The sequence below is a fragment of the Ctenopharyngodon idella genome, chromosome 5 (assembly GCF_019924925.1).
Source record: "Ctenopharyngodon idella isolate HZGC_01 chromosome 5, HZGC01, whole genome shotgun sequence".
Lineage (NCBI taxonomy): Eukaryota > Metazoa > Chordata > Actinopteri > Cypriniformes > Xenocyprididae > Ctenopharyngodon > Ctenopharyngodon idella.
The window spans coordinates 13,714,509-13,739,730 of record NC_067224.1 but is presented as its reverse complement, the minus strand read 5'-3'; the positions used below and the strand labels follow the sequence as shown (position 1 = coordinate 13,739,730).

Sequence of the window (25,222 nt, the reverse complement as noted above, 5' to 3'; positions counted from 1 at the left end):
GATGCTGTATTTGACCATTTAGAATCAAGTATTCCAGTGAGCTGTGTAATAACAATTATACATAAATGCAAAGTCAAATATAATAACATAAGTTGGCTTTACAGATAGGCGCAAGGATCGTTCAACCATGTGCTTCGTTTTGTCCAGCGTCATTAGAATGTCAATAGCCAGCAGTTTCCTGCGGTCTGTTTTTAATAAGATAAGAGGAAGGCTCATGGGACATAGCCTGCTGATGATGTCATCTGGAAAAAATGTAAAAACAGGAGAACTGCAGGCTTCGGACATTTTCATGTAGCTTTAGTAAGAAACTGTTTACCAAGAAAATGTAAGAATTAGGTACATTTTCAAAACTGTGCATATATGACTTGAAAAAACAAAAAGGCCTATTAAAACGCCACATTTATTTTGAATTTTATTGATTATCCTATTAAATACAGACTGCTGATGCTGTTCCAATTAATGTCACTGGACAAACTGAGCAGTGAAGTTTCCTATTTACATCTGTTTGCAGAACATCTGGCTTCATTCAGCTGATTAATCAAGTGACTTGATCTACTTGAACAATCCCATACTACAGGAACAGTGTTGTTGAGTGGATTTACCTTGCAAATATCCTAGATTTACTCGGTTCATCACATCACTTGCAGTTAAATTAGCTACGTCCTCTACAGCGTGCGGGGAAAAGGCCAAAGTTGAAAGAGATAAGAAAGAAAAGGTCAAGCAAGCAGCAGAGAAGGCAGCACTTTTTCAAGAGAAAGATCAAGAAAAATTCACCATGCAAAAAACACATTCTCAAAATATCATGAATATTTATACTATTATGAATTTATATTAATTATAGGACTATAAAATGTCATTAATAATGTTTTATTTGTAAAGATGAAGTGTGTAATTTCTTTGTAAAATGGGATAAGTAGTAGTTTTAACATGAAAAATTACACATTTCACCTTCAGTTTTCAACAGTATTTCTCAGAGTTGATTAATGGAAATCAGAGAATGATTTTTTGCAACATGGAGAATGGAAAGTGAGTAAAATTAAGTTTTTAGAAAGGTGAATATAGAGTAAAAAACAAGGCAGGACACACAAAACAGAAGTTGTCGATGGTGAACTCTGGCCTGTCAAATGACCACCTACCCTTCAACAGTAAATCATAGACCATTGGACACCATTGTAAAAATTCTTGGAAAAAATCTTGGAAAAAGTAAAATTTGAACATTAAAGGGATATTTCATCCAAAAATGAAAATTCTGACATCATTTACTCACCCTCAAGTTATTCCAAACCTGTATGAATGTCTTTCTTCTGCTGAAAACAAAAGAAGATATTTTGAAGAATATGGGTAACCAAACAGTTGATGGGTCCCATTGACTTCCATAAATATTGAAATTGTGTTCAGCAGAAAAAAGAAACTCATACAGGTTTGGTACATCTTGAGGGTGAGCTATCCCTTTAAAAATATTCCCTTATGCACTCATTTATAATAAAGACAAACTATATTTCCTTTCTCTTTCTGTTTGTAGTTTTCCTGTGATCCCTGATAAAGGACTTTATAGAAGAATAATGATTGATGCAGGGGACACAAGCGGAGGGGGATTTACAAAGAGAAACACTGTGAAAACAGATCTCCAACATATGTGTCATTTATAATGACACAATATATCAAAAAAACATTAATGCAAGTGGTTCTGAATCTTCAGTACTTTAGCAGGCACAAATGGAAATACTCACTTCCCCTTGTCAAACTCACCGTATCCTACAGTGGGCAGCCCTAAGTGCTTCATGCGGTTCTTCACCAGCTCCGACAGCTCCTGTCTCTCAGAGCGCCGGTACAGGTTCAGGCGCTGTTGATTGATGCGTTCAGCTCGACTGGGTGGTTTGGTGTTTTTCCTGCTCAGCCGTCTCGCCCACTGCATGCTCTTCTTCCGCAGGAGTGGGTGCTCTGACTGGTCGCTCCCTGTGGAGTTTCTGTGGGCGGTTTTCTCTTTCCAGGATTCCCTGCGGTCCCGTGGGTCCTCACAGTCCTCCACAGACACCTGAGACTGGTCAGCATTGCAACAGGTTGTCAATAGGTTAACAGTGTTTAAAGTGGTGGGCTGATGTTTTCATTGTCTGAAGGCTGAAGTCATTATGTTGTATTTTTTTTTTTGTATCAGTTTATTTGCAGTTGAACTCTGTAAAGGTGCATTAAGTAAAGGCACATATTTTTAGCTGTCTCTAATTCACCTTCTGATATGATTCTTTTAGCCTTTAGTCTATGTTTAAGGTACACTACTGTTCAAAAGTCTGTGGTCGTTTTAAAGAAATTAATACTTTTATTCAGCAAGGATGCCCTAAATTAATCAAAGTTTACAGACATTTACATTGTTACAAAGATTTTTATTTCAAATAAATGTTATTCTTTTAAACTTTTTATTCATCAAAGAATCCTGAATGTATTATGTTTTCCAGAAAAATATTAAGCAGCAACTGTTTTCAATATTCATAATAAGAAATGTTTCTTAAGCACCAAATCAGCATATTAGAATGATTTCTGAAGAATCATGTGACATTGGAGTAATGATGTTAAAAAGTCATCTTTACCATCACAGGAATTAATTACATTTAATAATAAAAAAAAAAATAGTATAATTTTTTTATGAAATAGTAATAATATTTTACAATACTGCTATTTTTACTAAATTGCAGCCTCTGTAATGATAAGAGACTACATAAAACATCAACAAATCTTACTGACCCCAAACTTTTGAATGGTAGTGAAAGTCCATCTGATGCTTTAGAATAAAAATAGCTTTTCCTATTATTTTCCAGATAACAATTATTATTAATTTTAATTATTTGATTGGGTTTCAGTACAGTTATAATAAAAACAATTATTTAATAATGGAAACAACATTATAATTATATGCTCAATAATTTTACACAGTATAAATGGATATTTAAAATATGAAAATATATAGCTGCCTTTATATTTCTAAAAGGAATCCTCATAAGAATCTGTTTTTTTCTTTTTTTTTTTTTTGAGTCTAGAAAACTACTTAATGCACATTTAAATAAACCCACTAACATTACTAAATTATATTTTTTTTTTAAACAAATAATATAGATTACCAGTAGCATATAATGATAGAAAAGAGTAATAGACTCTGTACAGACAATAAGCCATTGAAACACAGCATAATTACATTAACATATGAGAATGTGGTTGAGAAATGGGGTGAAGTCTGTATTCTTACCTCTTTGCAAACCTCCTTAAACTGGAAAAAGCAAAGTTGTGAATGATCAAAATGAGAAATGATTAGCACAAGGATTGCACAAGCTTCAAGTCACAACACAGCTAATAAGGCAGCCAGCAAAGCCATGATCTAGCCCAAAATAAAGCTGTGAATCTTCAACACTGCACAAGATTAAGTAAAGGCACACTGACAGATCGTATCTGCAGTGCAAGCGTCTGGAGCTGCATGGACCGTATAAAATGAGTGTATTCAGCCGTGTCTGAACTCTCGGATCTCTTCCTCTTAATCTCATCTTACCTCTGAGGAAGAGAACATGTGAGATTCAGTGCGGTAAATCCCAATGGGAATTTCTGCACTGGATGAACACAGCTTCTGGAATAGTCTTCCATACGTCCGGATCCATAAGTCCTCTTCCGTTACCTTCATCTGTTTCAAAAGTGAAGGGTAAAGCTTATTAACATGCAGGTCATATTTTACCAAACTAAACTAAACTAACAAAATAGCAAATATATATATATATAAAACGGTTAGTTCCTGTCCTTGATTCTGATTGGTCAATAGCTGTGTTTTATTCATGATAAAACACGGCTATGACCGCTTCACCCAACGGTTCTGTGTATCACTACACAACACCCTTAGCAACCACTCTTAGCAACGTAAACTGTTTGTTCTCAGTTGATATTGTTCATTTTAACAGTTAAGGGGTTTTCCCGTGACTGACAGCACTAGTAAAAGCATTTGTCAGTTGTTTCTTGTTCCGTCTTCACAACGATTCAGTCTTTTCAATGTAAAAGTCTTCGCTACTGACTGACACACTCATAAAGACAGTCTTTGCCGCCATCTAATGCCGTAATAATGTAACTTCTGTTGCTGTTCACGGTCAGGGACTATTTTTTCAGGCGGAAGGAAGGCTTTTAGTGAAAGTTTACTTCATGAAAGTTGCATTGATACATATGTTTGGCTTTAAAGGTTTAGTTCACCCAAAAATGAAAATTCTGTCATTTATTACTCACGCTCATGCCGTTCCACACCCGTAAGACCTTTGTTAATCTTCGGAACACAAATTGAGATATTTTTGTTTAAATCCGATGGCTCCGTGAGGCCTACATAGGGAGCAATGACATTTCCTCTCTCAAGATCCATAAAGGTACTAAAAACATATTTAAATCAGTTCATGTGCGTACAGTGGTTCAATATTAATATTATAAAGCGACGAGAATATTTTTGGTGCGCCAAAAAAACAAAATAACTAATTATTTAGTGATGGCCGATTTCAAAACACCGCTTCAGGAAGATTCGGAGCGTAATGAATCAGCATGTCGAATCCGCAGTTCGGAGCGCCAAAGTCACGTGATTTCAGCAGTTTGGCGGTTTGACACGCGATCCGAATCATGATTCGACACGCTGATTCATTACGCTCCGAATCTTCCTGAAGCAGTGTTTTGAAATCGGCCATCACTAAATAAGTCGTTATTTTGTTTTTTTTGGCGCACCAAAAATATTCTCGTCGCTTTATAATATTAATATTGAACCACTGTACGCACATGAACTGATTTAAATATGTTTTTAGTACCTTTATGGATCTTGAGAGAGGAAATGTCATTGCTCCCTATGTAGGCCTCACGGAGCCATCGGATTTAAACAAAAATATCTTAATTTGTGTTCCGAAGATCAACGAAGGTCTTACGGGTGTAAAACAGCACAAGGGTGAGTAATTAATGACAGAATTTTCAGTTTTGGGTGAACTAACCCTTTAATATTTGTATTGTGTGGTAACCGTTTTATAAAAGCAATAAGGTACTCGAGGCTAGTGCTGTATCGTGAATAAGTCACGGCTGACTTATTCACGATACAGCACAGCCTCTCATACCTTATTGCTTACATATACATATATATATATACATACATACATCCCCATAAAGAACACAAACAAAGCTGATTTTGGGCTGAAATATAACATTTCGTGAGAGTTTTCATGAGATTCACCTATCATATCACATCTGTCTTTAAAACATGCACTGTTATTTTTACACCGTCTGTCTCAATTCAACACTGCTGTCAGCGCCAACGGATTTGTGGGTGGGCAAGTTCAAATAACTAGCTTTATGCATTTTAACTCAAACAATGACTTGCATGATATATGAAAAACAATGAATGATGCCAGACATACTGGCTGCTGAGGGTGTGTGGGTGTGTTTTTGTTTGTGGTTACACTTACAGCACAGAGGTAGCCAGAGCCCGGGGTGGTGTCTAGACCCAGCAGGAGTCTTGCAATAAGAATCATATAGTCCTTCACAAAAGACTAGAGGATAAACAGAAACTATATAAACACAAAAACAGTCCACAGAAAGCACACAGATGATCTCAAGACCTCACACAATCAATAAAAGCTCTACAGAGACTCAGTGCCTAAGGGGAGCAAAACAGGATCACAACCTAATGCAAATGCCACTCAAGGTTCTCTGCTTCTATCTACCTCACAGAAAGGTATCAGCTTTCATGAGTATCGAATGTGTAGAGATACAAAAATAAAATGCACTATTTTTATATTATTATATATTAAAATGTATTACATTTTATAACATTGGATGAGCAGTGTTCTGTCCAGGAGAACATGGCTGTGTCCGAAATTGCCCCCTATATCCTTAAATAGGGTACTATCTGAGGGGACAGCCATTTGTAGTGGTGTCCGAAACCATAGTGGATGTTATCGAGTGCACTCATTCAATCCCATAATGTACACAATAATGAGTGTACAACTGATGTACGCTCAATGGCTAGATAACACCCATAATGCACTGTGAGGATTGTGCTGAATGAATGAATTCCCATGTCTGGCCAGAAGATGGCACTGGCAGCTGAATCATCTATTCATCCATTTTCCAAAGTGCTGCGAACTGCCAGTTTGCTAAGTTTCAAATGTTTATTAAACAGCAAGCACAAACTATACAAAAGTGGCAGCCCTTCTGGCACACTCAGTGTCCAATTTCACTCACTCATTTTCAGTCACTCCTTTAAATGGGCTATATTAGTGGACTAAATAGTGAATTAGGGTATAGTGGCCGATTTCGAACACAGATTATTACTTACTGCTTATCAAGTTATGTTTCATACATAATTGTTTTCTGTCATATAGTACCACATGATACTTACATTATAAAACTATTAAAATAATCATTAATGATATACAGTCATGTAGTACATTTTACTTCATACATTTTAATGTGGGAGGGACAATGAAACATTCAGATGAACTTGAGTTTCTTAACTTTAACATTGGTTGAATTTAACTTTAAGGTGGACTCAGTAGAATTTCAAAAACACTGTTTGGAAGTTAGTCGTATGACGGTCGAGGAGAGAGAACGAGCAAGAGGGAGATTTGAAAATAAGAAGAACAAAAAAAAAACTGCAGAACGAGAGATGCGACACAATACAAAAGCTCAAAGGAATATCACTGGAATGAAGGTTTATGACTGGGCAAACGCTTTAGGACCCGTGTTTATATTAGAAAAGCTTTCCAGCGCTGGAGAGAGCTAAGTGGGAAGGCATGAAAACAGATGCGGAGGCTGCTTTGAAACCGCATCAAATGTGAGTAACACTGGGTTTGTGTGTCATGAGCTGCTGTGCTATTGGCGACTAACAACGAACACTTTGTATTTACTCTTGTGTACTGTACGTTCATTTTTTGTGCTTCCTTGTCGCTCGTTCATCAACTGCGCTTTATTTTTCGTGAAGCATTTTGTTGCGCGTCAGCTGTGATAAACAGACATCCACTCGCATTGTGCGTGTAATTGCGCGTCATTGTTAGTGCACTCGCCTCGCCTGCCAGCAGCGGACGGGCTGGGGTTCTGAATCGGAGACTGAATCAGAGCAGGGTGTTAAGGATTGAAGTGTGCATTTTGGAGGCGGAGCAATGAAAAGAGGGGTGGGTTTGTTTGGGTTGATTTCAAATATCAACAACGTCCAACAGCATTTTTCAAAATCTGCTGATCCCACCTTTAATATTTTTATTTAATGAATATTGTAATTTTTTCCCACAAATTTAGTTTGTGGTCAAACAATTAGCAACCCCCCTGTTGAAGACCAATAACTTAAAATTTAAAAGAACTAACATTTCATATGACCCTATATATATATATATATATATATATATATATATATACACATACACAGTTCAAAAGTATGGGGTCGGAAGGATGGTTTTGAAAGAAGTCACTTATGCTCACCAAGGCTGCATTTTTTTTTAATCAAAAATACAGTAATGAACAATAATATTATGAAATATTATTACAATTTAAAATAACTATATTCTATTTTAAAATATTTTGAAATGTAATTTATTCCTGTGATGGCAACACTGAATTTTCAGAAGCCGTTACAGTGTCACATGGTCCTGATTTCACCCAAAAAGGAAAATTTTGTAATTTATTACTCACCCTCATGTCGTTCCACATCCTTAAGACCTTCGTTCATCTTTGGAACACAAATTAAGATATTTTTGATATAAGTCTGAGAAGTTTCTGTCTCTCCATAGAGATCCAACACAACTATTACTCGAAGGTCCAGAAAGGTAGGAAAAAAGACATTATTAAAGTACTCCATGTGACTCCAGTGGCTTAAACTCAATTCTATGAAGTGACGTGAGTGCTTTGCTTATGCAAAAAACACAAATTACCAATTTATTTTCAAAATAATATAACATAATATAAAAAGCTCTCGTGAACGCGTGTTGTAGATCTATATTTTTCTATGTAATGTGGTAAATTTTTTGCACAAACAAAGCACTCACATCACTTCATAAAACTGAGTTTAAGCCACTGGCGTCACATTGAGTACTCTAATGATGTCTTTTTCCTACCTTTCTGGACCTTGGAATGGTAGTTGCATTGGATCTCTATAGAGAGACAGAAACCTCTCAGACTTCATCAAAAATATCTTAATTTGTGTTCCGAAGATGAACAAAGGTCTTACGGATGTGGAACAACACAAAGGTGAGTAATAAATGACAGAATTTTCATTTTTGGGTGAACTAACACTTTCAGATATCATTCTGATATGCTGATTTGATGTTCAAGAAACCTTTTTTCTTATATCAATGTTGAAAACAGTTGTGCTGCTTAATATTTGAGGAAACTGTGATCCATTTCCCAAGATTATTTGATGAATAGAAAGTTCAAAAGAACAGAATTTATTTATTAATTTGATGCCTTTACTGTCACTATTGGTCAATTTAATGTGTCCTTGCTGAATAAAAGCATTAATTTCTTCATAATAACCCCACACTTGTGAATGGTAATATATTAGAATACTTGCACAAGACTTTTTAATATTTTTATATAGAATTATCAGAATTTGCATCTGATCTATTACTCACCTGGTAAAGGAGAGTGTCCAGCATACTAATACTGAACACTCTGCCAGCAGCGAATGGGAGGCGGAACATGAATGCCAGATTGGAGCCCTTATCTCTCTCTATCTGGAGAAAAGGGAAAAAGATCACAACAAAAGATTGATGGAACTTTCCACTGCTGATGATCTAAGATCATCTGGCAAATTGCAGTATTATCTTAGTTTCAGTATTTTCATTCTTTTGAAGCATGCAATCACCACAAAAATCATAAATCATACTTAGGAATCACTCGAAAGATTCCTAATGGACCATGTCATAATAAATACATAGATCTCAAGCAAAGTTATTTTGTATAATAGAAAAGTTTGAAATGGTATTATGTTAATGTTAGGCCTGGTTAGAGTACAATTAAATTGCCTACTGGCAAGGAAGAAAAATTATTATCCCAAAAGTCTGAGATCACATTGACAATCTTTGACTCAAAATGTAATTTAAAACTGAAAATAAAAAGAAAGGTTTTAGGATTTTGAAAAATGTAAACAAAGAAATTAGCAAAAAATAATTTAGATTATTATTTCCGCTCTATTTCTAGATCATATGAACCCCATGATATGAGGTTTTACACAAACTCATGAGTTCATGAAGCCTGAATTAAATCATACTGAAATTCATATTAATTTTTCAATTTAACTTTTCACCAAAGCTGTTATTGACATTATAATTTGCAATAATTAAAAAAAAACAAAAATCAAATCAAAAGCACGTCTCAGACGTTTGGACCCCAGTGTAAGTCAAATAGTGTGGCTGTTAAGATATGAGACCTTTTCAAGTTTGGAGAGAGCCAGGGAGTAGCAGTCTTTGGCACGAAACTGCATGAATCTCATATTAGAAGGATGGGTTAGCTCAGTGATTATGCTGAGACTAGGAAACAACCTAGTAGAGGACACAATAACAGGAGAACAAAGACGAAAATGAAGCTTTGCGGGAAAACTCAGCCAACAAAGTAATTAGTACCCAATGCCATCATGTTTCCAACTGATGCTGAAAAAAGACAAAGACAAATACAACCAATTTGCTAAAGTTATTAATGTTTGAGCATAAAACGTACCTGAACATGGTCTGCACATTGACTATGGTTTTAGCGTCTGCCATGTAATCTTCTTCTGCACTCATAGTGCTCTCTTTATCCACCACCACCAGGTTATCAGCATAGATGATGCCACACTGCAGCAGGTTATCCAAACTATGAGAGAAACCAGCACAAACCCACCATTCAGACTGGACTAAAGCAAATTTTAGGATGTGTACATTTACTGAAACATTTAAAGACCTACTTGTCTATGGTACCAGCCATGTAGTACACCATAGGGAAACAGCAGATGGCCTCAAGAAAATGATTATCAGGCCTGGAAATGGAGGGGAAGAGCAGTTTGACAATGCTAATCCATTCACAGCTGCAGTTTTAAAGTTCTTAAAGGCTTGGCACTGGCAAACAACCTTATAAAAATGTATTCTCAGGGTAAAAGCTTGTGCAAAATGCATAAGCAGGTAATTGGAAAAAGGTTTTTGACACATCTCAGAGTTGCTATGGAAACTCTGAGGAAGAATCTACAATGTGACGACAACTGTGTACACAATTTTGCATTACTGAAAGGAAGAATATGTGGAGCATAATGAACATAACACTTCTGAAAGTGTATAGCATTAGAGAGCGAGATAATACATTAAGATGTTCAGAAAACTGCAAACTGTAAACATTTCCATCTGATGCACAATAGAGTGTGAAAAGTCGATAAAGAAATGTGTTTTTATGCAGATATGCCTGGAAGTATTTTTAAGTGGTAAAGTCAGGTTAAGCAAAGTCTAAAGTCATCACTATGAACAGTAACATGCTGATGAGGCAGCTCACTCATTATCCAACAGCAGCACAATGGGATTCAGCTCCTTCCTAGGTCGGTAATAGGCACGCAGCGGCACTATGAAGTTGTACAAGCCGTTTCCCGCTGTCTCAGCAGAAACGATAATCAACTTGTTTTTGAAACCATACGCCTTGGCATCTTCAAAACTATTGTGTCGACAACCCTGAATCAAACACAAGTAAAACTCATGATGGACTGGAATAAATAATGATATCTGATTTAAATGTATTGAGGGATTTAACAGACTAAATTAAAAGAATATATAATGAAATTGATAGGTTTACATTAATATTTAAACATAGAATATTGTTAAAATATTATGTTGCAATAAATTGATAAAAGTACAATAAAATGAAAGCATCAATAAAGTCATGAAATACATTTTTTTTAATGTAAAATGAAAAAGTGAAATACCTGAAATATGCCTTCAAATTAAATGAAATATGAACTGAAATACCTTAAATAACATGTAGCATACAACATAAAGCAAATAAATATAATATGAAACTGAATACTTCATGAAATGTTGCAATCAGTAAATATAATCATGATAAAAATGGAGTAAACATAAAGAAATAGTATGTGAAATGTATTTATGTAAAATGAAAAGAGACCTTTAATTATTTAATTTAGACAGTTAAATCCCCCCATATAAATGCATTAGCACAACTACACACACAAAAAGCTGTTGGCTTTTGGACAATTCCTCTTTCATTAAACTATCCCCTAACAATGAATTAAACTGAATCAGAATATCAGTATTTCAGGGTGAATTAAGAGTTACACACTCACCTTGTCAAGTCGTAAACAACAAAATGGCGCCTTTTGTTGCAGAAGGTGGCAAAGAGTTGGGGAGCTTCCAATGTAAGGGGAGTTTGGAGGGTAGCCTTTAATACACCTTGAAAAAGTAGAATGATATAAAATGTCAAAAGTCTGAGTGTGAATTACAAAAAATTCTTCTACTTAAAATGCACAGAAAATACATACATGAACCCCTGACTGACATAAATCAAACTTCAAAAGCTTTATTTTTGAAAGCATTGCATGTAAATGATCAGTAGAGGGCGCTGTGAGTGCATTAAACATTCAGCAGCTCCGTACAACAGGGATCTTCACGAACTCATTCTGTTCACCAGAGGAAGTATTAGGAGACACAGGAGCAGAACAGAGTCCTGCGGCGATAAGGTCTCAATGCTGTTCTGTAAGAGACTTATCTTTAAAGTCTTTATCAATGGTGTGTGTGGTCCTGGTAAACCCTATGCTGTGGAGACAAAATGTCCCCACATGGATGGTAATACCACAAATCTTTGACCTTGTGGGGACATTTTTGGTCCCCGTGAGGAAAACAGCTAATAAATCATACAGAATGATGTTTTTTGAAAATGTAAAAATGCAGAAAGTTTTCTTTGAGGGTTGTGTTTAGGGGTAGGTTTAGGGTTAGGTGATAAAATATATAGAATATATAGATAAAATATGTCTATGCAAAGTCACCATAAAACAGAAACCCAACGTGTGTGTGTGTGTGTGTGTGTGTGTGTGTGTGTGTGTGTTTGTGACATATCAGGACACAAATTTATATAATGACATGGGTATGACACAGGTATTACAAGGAGAGGGTGACTTATGAGGACATTACCCCATGTCCCCATTTTTCAAAAGGCTTATAAATCATACAGAATGAGTTTTTGTGAGAAAGTAAAAATCTGCACAGTTTCCTGTGATGGGTAGGTTTAGGTGTAGGGGTAGTGTAGGGCCATTACGCCCATGAAATGTCCCCACAATTCACAAAAACAAACGTGTGTGTGTGTGTGTGTGTGTGTGTGTGTGTGTGAATGTAAGTGTGTGTGAGAGAGAGAGAGAGTGCACATGTCTCCTCCGGCTCTGACTGACATAAGCAAACGCTGTAATCATTCTGCAGCGTGACCGTTGAAAGGCTGATAGCAACTAATATGTTTAAGGTTTATCTGATCTTCCTGAAAGCAATTAAATGTAATTCAACAATCGCAATAGAGAGGGTGCACAGTAAGGAAATAACTAGAAGTAATTGGGATCAGTATGATATTTTAAATAAATGAATAGTTTTATTCAGCAAGGATGCATTAAATTTATCAAAGATTTCTAATATTACAAAGATTTCTACTTCTACTTCTTTTTAACTTTATATTCATCAAAGAATCCTGAAAACATTGCATCACGGTTTCCACAAAAATATTAAGCAGCACAGCTGTTTATCAACATTAATAATAATAAGAAATGTTTCCTGAGTATCAAATCAGCATTAGATGATTTCTGTAGGATTATGTGATACTGAAGACTGGCGTAATGATGCTGAAAATTCGGCTTTGCTAACACATAATAATAAATTACATTTTAAAATATAAAAGTTACTTTAATTGTAATAATATTTCACAATATTACTGTATTTATTGATCAAATAAATGCAGCCTTGCTGAGCATAAGATACTTCCTTTAAAAAAAAATCTTAACGACCCCAAACTTTTGAACAGAAGTGTAAGTGTATAGGATTTTATTGGCCAATTTATCATCCACTGGCCATTTTATTAGCCTTATTTTTCTCCAAGTATTGTTTAGTAAAGTAAAAGCACAGCTTCATACAACAAGCCTAATGATTGAAGGCTCATTTCTTTAACATTTGCTGTCTGTTTAAAAAGTCAAAGACAAATGACTCTATTGCTCTTCCCCTGAGAAACCTCATTCATTTTGTACATTACAACATTATTTACTCTAAGGCCAGTGCTCCTTCCTCATCTGATTGGTTGGTCTCATCTTCTGAGGGGTCACTGAGAAGATCACAAGGCAGGATGGCAGAAGAATCGGCGATCTCCAGCACAGGGGCAATGCTGGGTCTACGACTCCCAGCTCCGTTCTCCGTGGGCAGAGCCAGTTTACTGCTGTCAGCCGGGGGATCTGGATTCTGCAGGTCAATTGCCACAGTTCCTGCAATACAATACAAATAAACCATGAGATTGAAGGTTTTCCTTTTCGGTTTTTGTGAAGGTGCAGGATGAGGAAATTCATATAGATGTGTTCACCGGGGAAACAATCTATCTAAAATTTGTTGTCTGATCTGATATGTCAGCTGCTTTTGTGCAAATTTGAGTGCAATGAAAACGGCCAAAAAAAATATTGCATTATGAACATCATTTTTGCCGACATGACTCAGAATTGAGGTAAATTCCAGTTCATTTCCACCAGCGCATGAATAAAAACTGAAAAATTTGTGTAAATTACTAGGAAAATTTCTACATATAGAGTAGATGGTATGAATGTTTAATTATAGCATTTCATAAACTCACTGAAGTTGACCTCAACCCTGATTTATTGTTTTTATGAATAAACACTGATTTGCACATTTCAAATCAGTGCTTTGCAACCAAAAATCTTTAAGCACCGTGAGGTTTAATTTAAAAATGCTTAAGGGAAGAAAATGTTCTGAAGGGAAATTCTGCTGTTATGCAGAAGATTGTTCTGCTGTAAAATGTTATAGGGATAGTTCACCCAAAAATGAAAATTACCCCATCATTTACTCACCCTGAAGCCATCCTAGGTGTATATGACTTTGTTCTTTCAGCCAAACACAATTAAAGTTATATTTAAAAATATCTTGGCTCGTCCAAGCTTTATAATAGGAGTGATTGGAGGATGAGATTTTGAAGCCCCAAAAAGTGCATCCATCCATCATAAAAGTAATCCACATGGCTCCAGGGGATTAATAAAGGCCTTCTGAAAGGAATCGATGCATTTGTGTAAGACAAATATCCTTATTTAAAACTTTATCAAGTAAAATAACGAGCTTGCAGCACAACAGCCATTCGCATTCAACTTAGCTCTAAAAAGCGTTAACTTCTGCGATGTAGTACACAATGCCATGACGTTCTACACTATGTCCTACATCAGTGGTTCCCAAACTTTTTAGAGTGGAGTACCCCCTGAGGCATTTACCATCCTTCTGCATACCCCCTCTCTTCCACTTAGACTGCACCTTTTCCATTAAGGAACAATATTTTCCACCTAAATTGACTTTCCAGTGCATTTTTTATCTTTATAAATACCTTTACAACATTAATAATGTTTTAAATTAAAAAAAAAAAATTCAATAGAGAAATATGCAATGATAAAACTTGAAAAGTGATTATTTTAAATACTAAAACCGCCAGTAGATGGCGGTAAGTCACTGTCTTAATGCGTGAGTCATCGAGTCATTCGTTCAACGAAGCAAGTGGCTGTATTTATGAATTAATCATTAAATCACGAACAATTCGTTCAAAGCTGCAGATTCATTCACGAAACATAGCTGTGTGTTGTAGTTCTGCTGTGGCTTTTGTTGGAGCTTTTTTTCATTGCAAAATAGAGCAAATACTGACAATATTGTGAAGAACATCACTTAATATTACCCTTTTGTTTGTTGAAATGTTGTATAAAATCAATGTCACATTTGCAATCGTGTGAATATTTGGATTTGCATTCTTGCTTGTATAATATTATCAACATTAAAAACAAGAACTCACAAAAGGTATGTTTTGTATCAAGAGATTGAATCATAAGTTGATCTCTATGCACCTTTTGTGCCAGGCTATTTGTTCAAGTGCTAAATCTACAGGTAGGCTACATCGTCGAGAGCGGCAGTAATGTAGTGCGATTTGCTCAGGCAGCAGACTGCACGCAACCTATATGCATCCATATGCATGCTGCTTATGTAGAAATGGACGCTGTCAGATTTGACCACAAAAGATGTGGTATTTTGATTGGATGTATTTATGTATTCATGTAGTCATGCATTTACGGCATTGTGCCTGTTAGAAAATATATGGTCAGTTTTAATGTTATTTTAAGGTGGGGAAGAATTAAATGAACGGCAACATTCGCCATTTTGTTCGCGTACCCCCTCTGTCACCTCACGTACCCCCAGGGGTACGAGTACCCCAGTTTGGGAACCACTGTCCTACATTATAATGCGTATTACATAATGTTATTGTGTCCTATGTCGCTTTTTAGACGCAAGTCAAATGCGTATGGCTGTTGTGCCGGACACTCATTATTTTACTTTATAAAAGTTTTTCGATTCGCTTCAGAAGGCCTTTGTTAACCCCCCGGAGCCATGTGGAGTATGTTTTATGAGCGATGGATGCACTTTTTTGGGCTTCAAAATCTCATCCTCCAATCACTGCCTGTGACTGCCATTATAAAGCTTGGAAGAGCCAGGATATTATTTAATGTAACTCCGATTGTATTCGCCTGAAGAAGAAAGTCATATACACCTGGGATGGCTTAAGGGTGAGTAAATCATTGAGTAATTTTCATTTTTGAGTGAACTATCCCTTTAAAAAAAAAAGGGGGGGGGGACTCTGTGAAGTAAGGTAATGGACTAATTGCTTAGAATTCATTATGTTACAGCCTAGGCCAGGGATATTTTACACATGCAAGTGCAGTTACCAAGCCCAATTGGAAAAAAAATATTTTTCTAGGTAAAACACCTTGCAGGACAAAAGACTTGACCTGTGAATTCCTAATGGAAATGAACGGGAGAGAAAGGTTTCTGTAAATGTTAACATTTACACAGACATTCACTAATGATGTCTTATGATTTAACTGTGTCTTATGATTTAACTGTGATTTAACTAATGCTAAGGAAACCACATGCTCAGACTTACCATATGAAGTAGACTGATCAACTTCAACAAAGGAAAAACAATAAAAGAAAGTATATTTTATCATGAGCATGACTTGAAAATCCTTCTATATTTTGATAAAATCATCCTGCTACTGCTGCTTCTGAGTGTTACTTTCACACCACTAACTGGCATATGGCAACCGTATGGAAATTGCATTAAACCAACCCTGCGGCTGCACTGATGTAAACAAATTAAAACTTGTGCTTCATTTGTTTAGCTGCTATGTAACAATAACAACACCATTAATGTTTAAATCAGTAATTATTCTGCAATTCTGCTTGGTACTGCTAGTGGCACTAGTGGCTACATACTGCAGCTTTAAAGAAACTTGTTTTTTAATTCAACCCTTAGTCTGATGATTAAAAGTTTGAAGACTTCTGTTAATTACATGACTTTCAGGTAGGTTCCCTCACCCATGCTTGCGATGATGCTTTGCACCGGGAGACGAGAGGGAGCGTCATACACGCCGGTGGCCGACAGCCCTTTGCTGTGCTTTTCCTCCTGTTTGAAGATGAAGGCAGAGTTCTCCTCCTTAGTGATGTTAATGTAGTAGCAGGTGTCTGTGGCAGACATGATGTGGCGAGGACCGGGGTTCAGCAGTATGCTCTTATTGTCTTCTCTTTTCGTGCCAATTAGGCAGACACCGTACCTAAGGGAAAGACGATTGTGGTGTGTTTAGCATGGAGTTTAAGAGGAAAAAGCATAGTTCTAACTCACTTTTATTTGAGATGATCTACATCCTGTTCCTGCTTTGGGGATTTTTATTATATTACATTCAACTTTATTGTCATTTTGCACAGTACAAGTAAGCCAGAGCCAATAAAACACATCATCATCTAAAAAGCATCTAAAAAGAAGTGCAATATATCATGTGTAATATATCATGTGAATAAAAGCATTACGATACAAATGGAAAATGCAGTACTGTATACACAGTAGTAAAGTGAAATTGACCATTATAGTGCAAATGAGATTAGGCAGGTACAGTATGAGCCATATAAGACTGAGCACACTAATGTACATATCATGTAAGATTGCAAATATCATGTGTCTGTAAGATTTTCATTTAGAGAAATTAATACTTTTATTCGGCAAGGATGCGTTAAATTGACCCTTCACCGGGAGTTTGATTGACAAGCGCTCTAACTAATTATAATGCAGAATCCGCCATTTTGTCCGACAAATCCAATAATAACCAACTGCAGAAACGCAGAACAATACGTCATGACAGTCTGAGGACGACAGCGCCAGACCTACAGTCTGAGGCCGGAAGTGGGCGGAGTAACAGTCTCATTTCGGATGTGGGCGGAGTTAGCGTCAAACAAACAATCAAGAAGAGAATACGGTAAAAAGTTTCTTTGTGTTTTGTTTTTAATCGATCAAGTTTATTTGTTGTGTATTTAATCGATCGAACAGTTAAGATGACTCTAATCTTTTTTTTAAATGGGCTTTGCGATGAAGTCACTTTATCGCGTCTTTTGATATTTTACGACTTCAGACGATTGCCTCACGTTGCTTGGTTACGGTAGGCTATTAATGTTTTGTGATTTTATTTTTTTGTTGGCGCTGTATTTTATTTCATTGGTTACATTTTCCAATACTGACCAATGTTTATGTGGATTTTTAGAGGCATATTAGTATTCGGAGAAGCTTTACTTCAAAACATGCTTCAACAATTTCCACTGCCCAGTGTTTTTAAACCGACCAGACGGCACAGGTTGAATGCACACCTTTGAATTCACACCAAAAAGGCTGTTGTCGACGTTTCTTTTTATATTCTGAATTTAAAATTTTGCATTTGCAATGCAGTAAATGGTCATTTTTACTTTAGAACAACGAAACTTGTCTCTCTTATGCAATTTTTATGGTTATACATTTAAGTTTTTCTGTTTGATTTTGCAATGCAGTAAATTGACAAGCAGAATCACCCCAGGACAGTGGAAGCTGATCAAAAACAAGGTTAGTTTTATAAGGCTTTCATAAAGACATAAGTTACTTATACAGATGGTGTGTTGTTATATCAGTCAAATCTTTTCAGGAATAACTTTCTGTATTTTGGGGACAGTTGCATAAACCACTTAGACTAGTCTTAAAAGTTAAGACACTATTTTTTTCTTGAAGAGTGGTCCCCGTTACATAAAAAGGTAGATTGGTGTAATTGGAATTGGAAAAATAACATTGATTACTCCTTGGTTAACTGCAAGTTGGTCAAACTAGTTCTTAAGACACAGTCTTAATATAGTGACTAAGTTTATGCAACTGGCCCTTGTCTCAGAATGTTCCATCCACAACAGTTGGCCGGCTCTGTTGACTGTGGGGTCTTCATGTTAATGTTAAGATTAAGTTAATGGTAAGAATAAGAACGGAAAGATAAACGTTTTTAAAAATGTATGAACTTCTCTTTTCATTAGAATGAAACAAATGAGGGCTTTTCACACTTGAAATAGTTAACCCTGGGTGATTGTAAACCCCATGTAAACAGAATCCTAGGTTATCTTGATTTCACACTGATCATCATTTACCTGGGGTTAACAATTAATCCTGAGTTTTCATATGAAACGTTTCCCACTGTACATTACCAAACCCTGGGTTAACGTCCTTATCTGCATATTTGCAGTGTCACTGATTGGACGGACAAAGCACACAATATGTTTACCTAAATGCTCAGGCATTGCACATCCTCATATTACCTACATATAGCCAACTTCACTATCAAGTTTATCCTGAATGGACTTTTCAGACTATAAAAGAATTAAACAGTATTTTCTGTACTGCAATTGTTGCATTTTCTGTCAGCATTTGTTGTCTTTTTTTCCAACTCTGAATTTTCTATTTATATACAACGCACAATGTTTCTGTGACTGTCAAAAGCACGTAAATATACAAGCGTGGAGCGTTACTTTACCCACAGTTAAAAGTGGCATTTAGAACGATGATAACCTGGAGTTAAGTGCAGTGTGAAAATTGAATTGCTTGCCTTTTTAAAAAAAAAATTTAAACTGAACATGATTGATTAATTTAATTAGTGACAGGATATGATTTATACCTCCAATATATAAACATGAGAAAAACAGAATGTCAAAACTTTATTATACATGCTATGCTACATCCTAACTACAACACAAAGTATTGTTAAACAAACATTTCATCCCATTTGTTTGTACCCTTCTCTCATGAAGGAACCACGGATCACAGAAGACCTCTGCGCTGCACTTAAACGGCTGCACAACAACCAAAAGTCTTCAAAGGTTTAGTGGAAGAGCCGTGCTTTCTGATATTGAAAGAGGAAGACCAGGAAAAAGCCCTAATTCAACTTTCACAGGCTGAAACGGATGATGACAGACAACTGGCCAAAGAGCCTTTAGTGTTTCACTTCCAAATTAAGGATGGACATTTTTCTTAATGAGTGTCTAGACAAAAAGAGTCTTGGAATTATTTGTATGTTTATGGAGATTTGATTTGATTTGATTTTTTTTTTTTTTTTTAAGATTTAATTTGTCATGTACCTGCTGTGCAATAATTTGTTCAATTTAATCTCTTTGGTTTGATTTTGTAATTTTTTAGAGCAAAGTACAGCTAGTATATGATGCTTTTGCTAAAAGTACATTCTATTAAAATTAAATAATGTTTGTGTTTTGTTTTTGGGTTTGATGTGTCTGAATTTGCTTAATTCATGTAATTTAGTGTACAACTGTGTAATGTGTATTATGTACTGTGGAAAAATGGTTCATTCGTCATGAAATGCTTGAGTAAAATATACATTTTATGTCAAATAAATAAATAAATATCATTTTTAGTGTTTAAGCTTTGTTCAATTTATATTCTATTAATCATTTAAGACAAAACAAGTTGATTAACTTTTAACTTTAAAAATATTTAAAAGGTTACAAGGGGGTTTAATACACACATGTACATTTTATATATATATATATATATATATACATCCTTGTGACATTTGTGTGTACATATATGAATATCTATCTATCTATCTATCTATCTATCCATCTATCATTTCAGTTAGATCGTTTTAATAAAATTTTTGACATTAACATGATTTTAAACTTTAAAACGGATGGAGCAATGTCTACGAAGATAAATTTGCTCCGCCCACTTCCGCCCTCAGACTGTCGGTCTGGCGCTGTTGTCCTCAGACTGTCATGACATATGGTTCTGCGGTTCTGCAGTTAGTCCTATCTCGACAAAGCAGTCAGGAGTTAGAAGATTAAACTCGGTGGACTTGAATTTGAAAAATGGTGTGTATTTACGTCTTTTTCGCGTTTTAAACAACATTCCTTCTCATGTTCATTCATGTTTATTTGATGCTTTAAATTAACTAGTAGAAAGAGATGATTGGTTCACGAGCCGCTTGAGCTGAGGCACTACAGCAATCTGTCACGACACATTAAAGAGCCACAAAACGGCTTTTATTGTTCGAATTTCTTAAAAAATTACACAGTTTGAAAGCTGGGACTTTGTTTAATATCATAAGTAACCTGCTCTGTCTTGTCTGTCGACGTGTTGTCAATGCCCTCTTTGCTCCGCGATGTATTTTTCACTGCGTGTGGCATGACAGCGCCATGGCTTGTCGGACAAAGCAACCGTAACTAAGGGTCAAATTGAGTAAAGACTTTTATATTGCTACAAAAGATTTCCATTTCAAATATATGCTGTTCTTTTAAACTTTCTATTTGACAAAGAATCCTGAAAATGTATCATGGTTTCCAAAAAAAAAAAAAAAAAATAATAATAATATATATATATATATATATATACACATATATTTACATTTTAAAAGATATTGAAATAGAAAACTGTTATTTAAAATTGTAATAATATTTCACAAACTTACTGTTATTACTGTACACTGTATTAAATGTTTCTTTTTGCATGGGCTTTTTTGAGTTTTACTTCCAAATTTTGAGATGACTTTATTTAATTTTGTCAATTCAAATCAATCAATTGGATAAATACAGTAAATTACGTTTTAAGGTTTTACAGTGTATTTTTTATCAAATAAATGCAGCCCTGCATATTAGACTGCTTCAAAAATATTTAAACATTTTACTGACCCCAAACTTTTGAATGATGGTGTAAGTAGGGAATGTGGTTCAAAAATATCATGAATAAAATTCAAAAAGGTGTAAAATGCAAACAGTGGTGTGCGAAGTGGCAAAAGTGGAACAGAAAAATTTGCACAATACAAGCATACTCAGTCAATAGATGAGTTTTTTTTAACACATTTATCAAGAGGAATAAAAAATGTAATATTTTGGGGAGGGTTTATAAAAAAATCATTTCACACACATCCAAATAGTGAATCGTGCAAATAAATAAATGTTAAATGTTCAACAATCACTCACTTTTTATGTGCATGGAAGGAGGCGTAAGTAAAACTCTTCCCGTCATATTCGCCAAAGAACTTGCTGTCCATCAAACGTATGTGGTAAACTTCATTCCCCGAGCAACGGCCATACGTCCTCTGCCACTGTTCTGGAGATGTCTGTCCCTCCCTGAAACCCCAAGCAGACAGTTAAAATGAAAGCACAAAGATAACACTCTAAACAACTGTGATATTACTGTTATTTTTGGATTATTTGAGATTATGAAATGGTTTCCTCAGAAAGTTCAGGTTACCGAATGGTCAGTCTCTTTCAGACAAATGTTCACAGAAAGTTTAATGGCATTGATTGTCTCTCCTGGCAAATCTGCTCTGACTAATTATATGTGACACTATTATTTGTTAGGGATCACAGAATTGGAAAGGTTACGTGAGGAGCCATTATTCATTATTAAATCCTTCAATAAACTAAACAGCATTTCAGAAAACACTTCTCGTTACATCAGTGTCAAATGAAAGAGGCAAGACATCAGTACTCACTGTCCACGAGACGTGTGTACCAGCAGTGTGACCAGTGTAGAGGTGGCTGGACACACACAGTTGAGGGCCAGCATGGCATACTTGAACTCCTCTTCACACACCACATGATCTGGAAAACAAAACATACCTACACATAATCTATGTGAGAATAATATAATATAATATAATATAATATAATATAATATAATATAATATAATATAATACAATATAATATAATATAATATAATATAATATAATATAATATAATATAATATAATATAAATTCAGTCTCACTTTCAATTTTACAGAATGATCAGCTTGAATGTTCTCTTAAAAATGAAGGAATTTCAACAAAACAACTCTCAAATAACAAAGCAACAAGCACAGATGGGCTCCCTGCTGAATTCTATAAACACTTTTATTGGAGACGTTATGAAATTAAAAACACCTCAGTTTCACCACATTTGTGCACTGCCCTAATCTCAGAACTTCTAAAGATGAACAAAAATCCAATATTACCACCCCATATCACTAATCAACATGGCATCAACATCATCAGAACAGCAATTCAAGTGCTATATTGCACTGGATGACTCCTATCAACTTGTGGATCTAGAATATAATTCAGTGCAACAAACACACAAAAATGAGAAACTAAACAAGAATCTTGCTTTAATTTTTAGAAGTTTCAATATACCAGTGAGTTGAAAAGGTTTCCTTCTCCTTTCTCCATTATTTACCTTCCTCAAGGTGTTTGAATTAACACATTTTTTTTTAATTAACACATGATTTTATAGCACACAAAAGCATATATTAAACCCTCTAATACTTCGTCTCCTCTGCTAAATGAACACATGTAAAGGCAAATGCAGTGACCCGAGAGGTGGAGGCCACACTACACTTAGAAAGCGGAAACTCATAACCATGAAACACTTAATGAAGATGTATAACTTGGGAGGCGGAGAGTGTAGAATCAAGATGGATCTATATTTATTATTTATACAGCAAACACACACAAGCTACAACCATATATACTACAGTCAATAAGCTACAATTGCTAACAGATTGTCTAATCGTCAGGATAGTTTTCACATTTTACACTTTTATTGACATTTAGTGACATTTTATGTTTTTAAATCAAAATACATTTAAATGTTACTTGCTTTTTCAGTAAAAAAGTAAAATGGACTATATAAAAAGAAGATAAATTTAAAGGACATTTTGGTCAAAATTTCTGACTATGAAAAATCAACAAGGATAGATGAATGTTTACTAACTGCATATGAAATGAATTGACTTCAGGAAGGCAAAAGACTCACCTGCAAATTTGACATGGAATTTGTTCTCAGGTTTAAGAATCTGGACATATAGAGGACAGTTTGGAGCAAAGTCCTTCACAGCCCAAGCTCGCAGAATGGTTTGATGATCCTATAAGAACAGACAGCATTCTTACAGTGTCATGATATGAAAACTTACATTATTTCATTTTGCCATTAATAGTAGATTAAGTTCAGGAAAATTAGTTGATGTGTTTGTATATTTGTGAAGAAAAACACAATAAAAACACTGTTCTCACTGAATAAGTGTCCTTAAAGGTGCAGTGTGTAAATTTTAGCAGCATCTATCAGTGAGGTTGCGAATTGCAATATAGAGAAGCTACGGTGACCAACACAGGACAAAGATGTCGTCGTCTGAGACAGCAGAGAATAGCTAGTCAAGCAAACACGCTCTGTAGAGCAGTTTGTCCGTTTAGGGCTACTGTAGAAACATGCCAGCGCAAAATGGTGACTTAACATGTAAGGGGACCCACGGTGTATGTAGATAGAAATGGCTCATTGTAAGGTAATAAAAACATAACGGTTCATTATGTAAGGTCTTTATACACCACTGAAAACATAGTTATGTATATTATATTGCATTTCTGTCAATGGATCCTCCTAAAATTTACATATTGTACCTTTAATAACTTTTAGGGATGCTGCTAACAACTATTTTGGCAACCGATTAATCTGTTGATTATTTCTTTAATTAATTGGTTACACAAATATGTGAGGTTTATAGCTTATATGATGTATGCTATTTTTGTGTGCATAAACAATTTATAATGGGTAAGCCTGCAATATGATTAAACTAAAAAAAAAAATCTAAAAGATTTTGAAAGATTTGAAAGATGATAACAGCAGTATAATTTTAATAAAGTATAAAGAACATTAATATATAGGCTTGAAGTTTCTCTCTAGCTTTAAGATTACTCACATTCCATTTAAGATTTCAAGTTTCTAATTATGGTTAATTTAAAAAGTGAATATTGTTTTGATCAATACACTTGGGTTTCTTGTCTTGTGCTTGGGAAAAAGTATTTCTTTATTGACTTCTCATTGCAGCACTAATGACTTTTACTTTTGGCAAGGAACTATATAACGAGGCTGTATTTACAGCTGCGGTGCGGTCCACTTCATTTCTGCTGCTGAGGATGAAGCACGCCTCTGCATCGTCCATCCTGCAGGACACAGAACATCATTACACATCAGCGTCACTCAAAAAGGACACTTCACTATGCTACTGCAAATCACTATGCTACCTTTTATCTATACTACCCATGAAGTGAATTCCTCCAGAAGGACTGCACATAGGTAATAGGTAATTATTGCCATGTTTCTCAGAGTCAGTACTGAGGGTCAATTTCACGGTATACTAGCCTCACGTCCAGCAGATCACTCTAGCGTTAAGTTGTTTCTTCTCATTGACAAAGTAGCCATTAATATTCTCTGGTTTTCCCACTCTTACTGTTTTCTGGACGTGTTTAAGGTTCCAATTAAGCAGAATCTGTGACATGCTGTCAATTACCACAGTAAATAATTTTGACTCTTCCCTTAGTTTGTGAAAAACAAGCAAAAATTGTGTGTAATGCTCAAACAACGGAAGTCTGTGGTGTATGCCATTGCAATGGGACAAATGTCTTAAAATACACACTGCATCTAAAGTACAGCCACAAGACACTGCTAAATCCAGCATCACAATCACTAACTATCCTTACTGTGAGACTGTGTAGATCAGACCACTTATATCTGTAAATCTACATTGTGGAGTAACAGACTCACAAGTTATTAAAAATGCAAAAGCACACATTCACATAGAGTGCAAATGTAAAAGCTCTACATTTATTG

At 35.4% G+C, this 25,222-nt stretch overlaps 1 protein-coding gene across 16 annotated transcripts in view; it reads right to left on the bottom strand.

Moving 5' to 3' along the window:
• Positions 1-25,222, bottom strand: part of kcnt1b (potassium sodium-activated channel subfamily T member 1b) — a 95,145-nt gene that overhangs the window by 5,592 nt on the left and 64,331 nt on the right. For 6 of the 16 annotated variants that reach the window (XR_007930432.1, XR_007930433.1, XM_051895526.1 and 3 more), the window contains 18 exons: positions 24,492-24,555; positions 23,375-23,483; positions 22,076-22,202; positions 21,558-21,707; positions 16,611-16,846; positions 16,177-16,197; positions 13,249-13,462; positions 11,297-11,402; positions 10,495-10,667; positions 9,920-9,991; positions 9,694-9,828; positions 9,407-9,518; positions 8,610-8,711; positions 5,454-5,537; positions 3,533-3,661; positions 3,236-3,256; positions 1,750-2,041; positions 603-665 (listed from right to left, as the gene is read on the bottom strand). Coding sequence is in view for 14 of the 16 variants with exons in the window: in XM_051895526.1 (XP_051751486.1) it covers positions 603-665; positions 1,750-2,041; positions 3,236-3,256; positions 3,533-3,661; positions 5,454-5,537; positions 8,610-8,711; positions 9,407-9,518; positions 9,694-9,828; positions 9,920-9,991; positions 10,495-10,667; positions 11,297-11,402; positions 13,249-13,462; positions 16,177-16,197; positions 16,611-16,846; positions 21,558-21,707; positions 22,076-22,202; positions 23,375-23,483; positions 24,492-24,555 (2,210 nt within the window). In the remaining 2 variants the exon portion in view is untranslated. The remainder of the gene's footprint in view (positions 1-602; positions 666-1,749; positions 2,042-3,235; positions 3,257-3,532; positions 3,662-5,453; positions 5,538-8,609; positions 8,712-9,406; positions 9,519-9,693; positions 9,829-9,919; positions 9,992-10,494; positions 10,668-11,296; positions 11,403-13,248; positions 13,463-16,176; positions 16,198-16,610; positions 16,847-21,557; positions 21,708-22,075; positions 22,203-23,374; positions 23,484-24,491; positions 24,556-25,222) is intronic. The other 10 variants (XM_051895527.1, XM_051895541.1, XM_051895535.1 and 7 more) reach the window with 10 other exon arrangements.